This window comes from Hydractinia symbiolongicarpus, chromosome 1, assembly GCF_029227915.1.
Source record: "Hydractinia symbiolongicarpus strain clone_291-10 chromosome 1, HSymV2.1, whole genome shotgun sequence".
In the NCBI taxonomy this organism is placed as follows: domain Eukaryota; kingdom Metazoa; phylum Cnidaria; class Hydrozoa; order Anthoathecata; family Hydractiniidae; genus Hydractinia; species Hydractinia symbiolongicarpus.
The window spans coordinates 27,618,118-27,627,423 of NC_079875.1; the positions used below are offsets into that span (position 1 = coordinate 27,618,118).

The 9,306-nt window shown below is 36.5% G+C and overlaps 1 protein-coding gene across 1 annotated transcript; it reads left to right on the top strand.

Moving 5' to 3' along the window:
• The first annotated feature begins 3,979 nt into the window (after positions 1-3,979).
• Positions 3,980-5,759, top strand: LOC130648900 (uncharacterized). The gene is made up of 2 exons (XM_057455030.1): positions 3,980-4,566; positions 5,343-5,759. The coding sequence occupies exons 1-2, from the start codon at positions 3,980-3,982 to the stop codon at positions 5,614-5,616; spliced, it is 861 nt and encodes a 286-aa protein (XP_057311013.1). The 3' UTR covers positions 5,617-5,759.
• The last annotated feature ends 3,547 nt before the right edge of the window (positions 5,760-9,306 follow it).

The window sequence follows — 9,306 nt, forward strand, 5'->3', positions numbered from 1 at the left end:
CGAACAAACAAAATACACCTAAGTCTTCAAAGTCAATGAAAGTGCAAGTGAGATACCAAAGAAAAGGCATATGTGGCAATTTTGTTACCGTTAAGCAGTCTGAGGGTGGTGGACATAGATTTGCGACATTTGAGGCGGCAGACGATCCATCTTTTGAGGAGCTTAAAGACATCTCTTTAAAATATTTCTTCCCAGATAATGGGAAGAATTTCTTTAATGAGAATACGTTTCAGTTGGTTATCCGACTATGTGACTCGTCCGGACAGGAATTGAATAAAGATGAATCAATCAAAAAATATTTAATGGAACGTGGTCTGACAGCATCCAGGATCTACTTCCTATTGGTAACAGAACCAATGTATGATTCATCTGATTCCAGTTCTGATGATGATTCAAACGCATTATCCAATCAGCGGAAGATATGTGTTGTTTGCGGTAAAACATACTTGTATTTTTGTCTTGCTTGCAAGCAAGACAAGGAGTTTGCTGACTCCCTCAATTCAGATATAACCAACCGTGATGTAGAATGTATCGAAGAGACGAGTTTTGAAGATCGACCGAATCAGGATGCATTACGCCAACTTCGAATAAATGCTATGGCTGGTTCACTTAGCTCAATCAGGTCACTTGAGGAAGATTTAAAAGCGTTATCTCAAGCATTTTTGGCGAAGAATGCAAACAATGTAGTGACCTTTAATGTTAGACGGAGATATTTATTCAGTGACACTCTTACAAAAATGAAAATTTTTTTTTCTGATAATCCTTTACGAAAGATGAAAGTAGAATTTACTAGTGCATCAGCTTTGGAGGCAGGTGTAGATACTGGTGGACCAGGAAGAGAATTAGTGACATTGTTTTATGAAAACGTGAGTGGCCAGCTTCTATACGGAAGACCGAAAAGTGAAGTTTTTTCGCATGACCTTCTTAGAGTGGACAGCGGTGACTATTACGCATTTGGGCAATTTGTAGCTGTTGCACTTCTTCATGGATATGATGCCCCAAAGCAATTATGTAAAGGAATCAGAGACATTTCGCCAACACCTGAATGATTTTATAGAGCGATTCGATTTTGGATACACAAAAGTGAATCCTGCTATTAGTGAAAAAGAAGAGTTGTTGAAAACCATTTCACATCACTGGATTATTTCCTCGAAGTTGGAAGAGTTACAAAAATTTCTGAATGGGCTTTCGTGTGAGGGGGTACTCGACATCCTTCGCAAGCATCCTGAGGAAACTATGAAGAAGTTCATGTATGCAAGTGTTTCATCTGAAGATGTGAAGTCAATTTTCAACGCGGTTTACACCGGAAAAATCGAAATCGAAGAGGACATTATTTATAACCTTAAAAACTTTGTGGATGAAGTAGGGTTTGGAAGAGTGAAAGAAAAGAGTGCTGTCAATGTTCTTGCCCTCGAAGAATCTCCTTTGAATTCAAATCCAAATATGTCGTCGAAAGTCATCACATTGGAGGACTTCCTATTCTTTCTAACAGGGTCAAAATTTTTGCCCAATAGGAAGGTTGATGTCAGTTTTAATCATCACAGTTTTGGAAACGAAAGAGTAAGAGTGAGCACATGCAAATTGTGGATTCGATTTCCTGTTACAAAACGGTACATGGATGGAGAAGTCTTCACTCAAAATATCCTTGATGACATTTTAGATTCACCAGGCTTTGGTAATGTTTAGTTGTGACATATTTCGACTATTTTATGATCATTTTTACATCCATACCAATATTTCTGTTAAATTCTAGAAGCTTGTTTCAGCTTGATTCTAGACCTCAGATAAAGGTGTCCATTTCTGTTGTATTCTTTTGAAGCATTGATGCGTGTGTTACATATGGTACTGTCATGGACTTTATAGAAAATGAGAATTTTTAGCATGCACACTTTTTTACCAGAAAATCATTTGGAACTTCAGCCTTGAATTTTCTTTACTTCCTTATATTAAATTAAAAACTGTTTATCTGCCTCGAGAGCATATGTTTGTAATTAAAAAATTCTGATTAGTGCTTTGGTACCTTAATGGTATTTATTTTCGCGAATTGCGAAATTCCGTTGAAGAAATGTGTTTCACCTGTATCAGAATTGGGAATTTAAGTGTGTATCAAATTTCGCGGTTCACTGAAAAAATCTTCCATAATTACCATTAATGGTCGAATTGCTTGAGTCCTTATTTTTAACTTGGATAATGTGGGCACTTATTTGAGAGGTACTGTACCTGTGTAAAAACTTGGTTCCATTATACTTAGTAATTTTATTTTTCATTTTGATAATATTTTTATCAGCTTTATTTCTTCTTGGTTTGTTCGATTTTTTTGTTGATTTGAATTTTCCAAAGCTTTCCCAAGTTGGAAATTTCAAACAAGTCTGGCATATTTTTTATATGAGATCATTGAAATATTGACCCAAGCCTTCGGATATTCTTAACCTCTCTGCTTTTAAGAATGAAATGTAATTAACACTGTTTTGTCAAGAAATCAACTTTTTTCATCGCTAAATATCTTATTGGTACTACCATAATCAATTCTCGCTCAATGACGAATTCAGTTTTCGCGCATTTGATCTAAAGTTGGTGGAAATTTAATTTGGAACTGGGAGAATAAGTTATGGAGATTTATCACATTGTATGAGAAATGTAGTTATAACCACTAGCTTGAAAGTGTGTATTAACTTTATGTTAAGCATGTATTCTACATGTATTTGTTCACAGCTTCTAATAAACTAATATAAACTTCAAACGCCTCAGTTATTTTTTCTGGCCGTCTGTTACTTCTTCCATTATTCATTTCAAAAACAATTTTTGCGAATTCTAAAAATTCTGCGCTGTTATCTTGCAAGGAAACGCAAAATTGTGGGTCGTCAAATTCGTCCACTTCTGCTAAGTCTACTTCTTTTCTAAAGGATTGAGAGTTGAAAATTTCTGGTACAAAGTATAAGGTATCCGGCCGACCACGAGGCAGTATTTTGTTAGAACTTGGCGCCAGTATATGTTTGTTCCATCTCTCCGCGAATTCCTTCAAATCTTTCCTTATCAAATGAATGAAAGAGTATCTGACACACTCAGTTATAACTGGATTACCTGAGTCAAGTAATCCAAAATCTACTAACTCCTTAAAAAAATTTCGCCACCATATAATCCTGTCGTATCGGAATTGCGACCATAAGGATTCAATGCGTTGATTTGCCGTTGATGCCCCGATTACATAGCTGGCCAACCCTTGAAATTCATCATCATGAGCAGAGCGCAGTGCAATTTGTATAGCTTCTACGATACTATTCTCAGTCCCGTCGTCGGAGCGAATACGTAGGGGAACTGCATTCATCTGTTTCACAGCTTGAATGTAATAATGTGCGATTACTTCTGGTTGCTTATTGGTTACACCTACTTCTAACCAAATAATTCTCCGCGAAAACCCGTCGATACAACCATGTACACTGAATCCGAATGGTTTGAGCTTGTGATATCCATCGATGTGCCATAGGTGATCAGGTCCAGGGACTGTATAGACCCTTCTCCTCAGCCGCCTTTTCCTCCGCGTGGACACACCTTCGGGATCTAATTCTCGCATGATTTCCATGATAGTAGCTCGCTTAGCAGGAATCCCCAAATTCTTTATTACATTCCAAACCTTTCTGTACCCTATAAAAAGAATATAATAAATTAATCACCAACATAGATTGTTTAGAAACATACATGATTATATGTACTTAAAGTGGCATACCCATTGAGTTTCCACTGCCGAGTAGTTCCATTGAAACCAATTTTTTAATTTCTTCTCTGTCTTCGATCTTAGCCGGATGTCGTCTATACAGTCCCAACTTGGAAAGCGTTCTCTTCAAGGTAGACAAACTCACAAACACATCATGCTGTGCTGCTAAGAATCCCAGGATTTCTAGATTACTAAAGCCTTGTCCAAAGTAAGAAGTTATTAAAGCATCTCTATCAAAACATTTTGAACTTAAACAAGGCAGATACGATGTCGCCATGTTGTTTCCTGCACCGCAAACAAAGCAATGAAAATTTAACAAAATCAGGACCAGATGGAAAATATCGATTAAATTTGTGCCAAAATGCTCTCGCGGGCGTGAATGAATTTTTCCTTGCGCGTATTAATACAATGGTGCGTGCATCAAAGCTGTGCGTGCAAGACTATAACTTGAGCGCGCGTAAATTAAAGCACTTATGTTCCCTGGAATGGTGCGCGTTGAGGAAATTTGTGCGTGCGCACAATGAACCTTCAGGGCCATCGTACCTCGGTGATAACAAATTCAACAAACAGGAATTCCTACCTGTTACTTCTGACCTGCTTAAACTAAAAGTGTATTGTGAGGAGCGAACATCCTTTCTTGTGTCAGCTTTAAAGGACAAACATGATGATTTGAGTGCATGGCGAGAATTGGCAGAGGTAGTTATCACGAGAATTACAGTCTTTAACAAACGGCGTGGTAACGAGGCATCATCATTATTGTTGAAGAAATATACCGAAAGAAAAAATAAAACAGGAACAGTACACGATGATATTTTGAAATCACTTACACCTCTTGAAAGAAAGCTCATGAACCGGTAAGATTATTATTTTTGTACATACTTTTCCATAGTGATGAATAAAATGGTGATGAATAAAAAATTAAATTTGATGTGGATTTAATTTGCTGATGATGAAGAAAAATATTGCATGGTTTTCAAATAAAAATCGCAAATTTCGGCAAATTTTCTCCAACCAAAATTTTGTATAAATAAGGTACTTTATTGGATGAGAATTTCGCGGTTTTACAATGAGGTCCTTTAAACTGAGAAATTAAAATGCCGCGAAAAAGGGGTTTAAAAGAACCTCAAAATTAAAATGCATAAAAAATGGATTTGTTTAGAAAAAGTGCTGTTTGTTCTAGTGGTGAAGGAGTTCGCTTCGCAGTCATGAGGTCCGAGCACCTGTCATGAATTTTTCGTAATAGAAGCATATTTTTGAAATTGGGACCTTTCTCTGATTTTCCCTTATTGCTTCAACCCCAAAATGCTGCAAAAGGCAATTTTGACAAAAAGAACACGCAAAATTAAAATGATCACTAATTTCCATGCAAAAAAGTATTATCTCAGAGGTATTACTTTATAACAGAGCAAGTCATATTATTATTATTTTGATTTGCCCTGTTATGAAGTTTAATCCTGTGTCCCATTTCCTAAAAGAAAATACCAGTCAGATTGCAATATTCAATGGTATTTGGAAATTAATGGTAGTGGCTCAAAAGGAATTTACACATATCATTGGCTTTTCTAACCAAAGTACTGCTAAATGTGCATAAGCAGCTTATTAATTGTATTTTCTTTATGTTTTTGTCTAGGCTCGATCTTGTTCATGTCCGAGGGAAGAGGGGACGACAAGTCCCAGTGCTTCTGTTGCCAGATGTAGTTGTAGCCATTGACACCCTAATCTCAACAAGAGAAGCAATTGGAATAAGTGATTCAAATAGATTTTTATTTCCAACTCCGTCAAGAGGATCCAAAAACCCATTGAGAGGGTACAAATTACTACAGGTGCATTTCCTTTATTTGAAAAGTCGGAACACTTTTGAGTTAATCTTGGTAACACCACAAAAAGAGAACTCGATATATTGACGCAAAGTTTTCGCAAAAAAGAAAAGAAAAACATCCACATATTCACAAACACATAAAAGCTATCCACAGCTATTCAAAAAAAAAACAAGTCTAAACTATAGCCTAATCTGACACAGTTTTTCGTTTATAATTCCGTAAGAAATACACCATATTCAAACAAAAAAGCAACTCAAAATAAATCTACAGGTGTATAAAAACAAATCAAGTGTCAAAACTTCAGCTTAAGCTGGGACAGTTTTTCGTTTATAATTCCGTACCCAATCCTTTAAATTGGTCCAGCTTCTTTTTTGCAACATTTCATTATTTGCAATCAAACTAAGACATTCAGCCTTTCCTGGCAATGACTTGCCTATAATGTGTTTGTGAAACGAGTCCAACAATAATTTTTTTTCGTCATCTGACCAACCAGTCCAATTGCGTCCATTTTTGGTTTTCGGAGCAAGTTTTTTAATCAATTCATAGGTCGTGTGAGCTGAAAAAAATCAGAGTAGTCAACTTGTAGTCTAACTTTGTAATTAGATGTATACGTGCTTTTGTTGACAGCGGATTCACCTGCCATGGATCAATTTTCAATTGGACTTATTATTGGGGCGTGTGCACATTTTCAACTGCAGATTAAAACTTAATTTTTTAATTTCTTACGTGGACTTGGTTTCAACATACCAAATTTTACCAATTTTAAAATTTATATGTCAATCAATCAATTTGAAGGTTTAAAAAACTCTGACTTGAAAGATTTTCCCATTTTTGTTGTTTTTGAGAAAAAAGGGGAAAATTGGTAAATTTCAGCCTTGACATTGTTTTTATTTTTTATCAATTCTCAGCCGCAATGTTCTTATAAAAAAAAGTGCAGAGAAAAATCTCCAACGAGGTTAAACAAGCTTGATTATTCTGGAAGAACCTTGCCCCCCCTGAGGAACTAATCCACAATGTACAGACTTTCAGAAGGAAAAAGTTATAAATTACAGGCCCAAGTCAATTAAGATTAACAATTGACTTACTCTTTAATAAAATTGACTTAGTCAAAATGCTTTTTTATGTTTTCTCTGTAAGCAATGGGACAAAATAAGAACTTAATACCAAATCTAGTGCTCAACTTTAAAATATATCAAGTAAGGTAAGGAATAACTCACTCTCCTCATTTTCAGATATTTCCATTTCTTTTACTTCTTCATTGTCACAAGAATCGGGTACTTCGTCACAAGATGATTGATGGATTTCTATAACGATTTTTTGCAGCAAACTCAACGAAATCCAAGCAGCACACAATCAATTCAAAATAAACAATCAAGAACATGATGAAAATCAAATCAATGTTTTTCATTGATCACAAAGCAATGCAATAACGTGCAATGTTAAAAATAGTATGTGGAAAAAACACACCCACCTATTCAAAAAGATCAAAATATAAGATTGGATAAAACAGTTTAAAAATTCTCCTATTTACACGATAAACCGTCCTTAACTCAAATTTCAATTGCCAATTTATTGCATAAAGAAAGATAAATCAAACTGACCTGCTACAGCAATTTCACTCAATTTCTTTCCTGAGATTTCACCTCCATGGCCTGAGTCAACAGCCATCAAGAGCCTGCTGACCTTTGCTAACTCGACTGCAGAATGCAAACGATAAGCATTTTTATGTACTTCTACAGAATGGCCAAGATGATTAGACAGCCATTCCATTTCTGTATCATTAAGGCAAGTGATTTGCGCCACTGTAGCCACATATTTTCTGAGTTTAGTACTTGTGATTCGTTCTGGGCTCTCCAAATTTGCAATTCTCTTGGTTACATTGGAAATACACACATACGTACATGAACTGTGTTGTGGGACCAGTAAAAATTTGGCCTACGTTGTGGAGACTAATGTCCCAAAAAAATGTGTATTCTGAGCGACGTAGAATTTTCAAACAATGATAATACGTTTTTGCTCTCTTGGCGCCCCTTATCACGATAACCGTATGAAAAAGCAAACAAAAGTTACGGGGCCGTGGTAGAAATTATACTTACCTTCTGGGGACAACCGTATATTTTAAGGCAACGTTGTGGGACATGCTTACACATCTGCCGTGAGTTTCGGGGACAATAAAATTGCGTGCTACCAGGGTCAATCACGCAAGCCCTGGTTACTACTTTATTTGGCGCTTTATTTGATGCTTAGCGTTTACGAAGTGTGGAAATATTCTACACACACAAGCTCATATCAGGGGGAGTTTGGTGATAGTAGGCTTTAACATTTCATTGGAAAAGGATTCAGATGTCACCTCCGTTTCGCTTGGGGCCAGTTTTTCCCGCCAAACACACAAATCAAGTTGTGGGAATTAGCTTTAACACACATGGTAAAGGTGAATTTGGTTAGTTGTGGGGAGTGCTATTTTATTGCTTTAGATCAGTATGAGCAGAAGGAGTGAAAGGGTAAGTACATTAAAATAATTAGCTAGTATTTACTGTATCTTGTTAAAAAAAGCTAGCTAGTGTTATTATTAGCGTGTTCTAGGCATCGTCAGTGTTTCACACTTAAACTATCTTATTTCTTTAACCAAAATAGCTAGCTAGAGGGGCCCCTTGTTGCGTAATATTTCAAATCTTAGACCTCACCTATTCATTTCCCAGCTAAAAGACTTGAATAGCATAAAAGCAACTAAATGTTGATGACAACGTCTGCAAAGATAGCTAGCTAGCTAGGGAAATTCAAACAAATTTTGCATTATATTTTAAGTATAAGTTCGAAAAGAAAGCTAAATTCTGATCACATATTGAGTCGATTTAGTTAAAAAAAATTTGTCACGGGAGGTAAGCTTTAAATCATAGACCCCTGGACCTCGCCGCATATTTAATTGCGCCGTAGATTAGTGGTTATAGCTCTCGTACTCTGTGCGGGAGACCGGGGTTCGATTCCTCTTGACGGCGATTCAACATGGGCGAGTGAATGTTACCATAACCCCGGGTTAACCCAAGCCATGTGAGGGAAATTGGGGAGATGGCACACTGTATGGGCCGTTGGATGTTGGCGGGAGTTGTCTAGTAGAGCGTGGGCCCTAATTGGGTCTGCGTAGCTTAAAAATGAGCATTAAATACTCTAGGACTCTCCATCTAAGCCATGGCCCCTCCTGGAAATAATAGACAGGGTATATCCCTCGATATTTGTGAGGCTAGCCATGTAAAATATGCACATCTATCTATCTATATTTCTTGAATTTCCAACTCGGCTTGCATGGGTCATATTTTGCAACAAAACAAGACCCAAGAGCCTTAAAATATGAGGTTAATACAAACAAGTAAAGCATCTCATGAAAAGCTGCAAATCTCTCAAAAAAAGCCTATACGTTTACCACTTTTTGTAGACTTTAGTAGGGAAAACAAGTGGTTCAAAGTCTTCGTGAATAAATATAATTATTTTTGTGCATCTAAATTATAAAGGATGGTGCTATTCCGAGTGAGTGGCAGTCGAGTGTAATAGTGAATTGTTTCAAGGGCAAAGGTGATGCATTAGAAAGAGGTAACTATAGAGGTTTAAAGTTGGTTGATCAAGTAATGAAAGTTATTGAAAGAGTGATTGATAAGTTACTTAGAGAAAGAATTGATATAGATAAGATGCAATTTGGTTTTGTTCCAGGGTGTGGCACTACAGATGCAATATTTTTAATAAGACAGCTTCAGGAAAAGTATTAAGGAAAGAGAAAGAATC

What these genes read in the sequence shown, in the direction of transcription:
- LOC130648900 (XM_057455030.1), top strand. Translation starts at nt 3,980, where the DNA reads ATGTCGCCATGTTGTTTCCTGCACCGCAAACAAAGCAATGAAAATTTA. An exon ending in GAAAGAAAGCTCATGAACCG is followed by an intron (nt 4,567 to 5,342) that starts GTAAGATTATTA and finishes GTTTTTGTCTAG; the next exon opens with GCTCGATCTTGTTCATGTCC.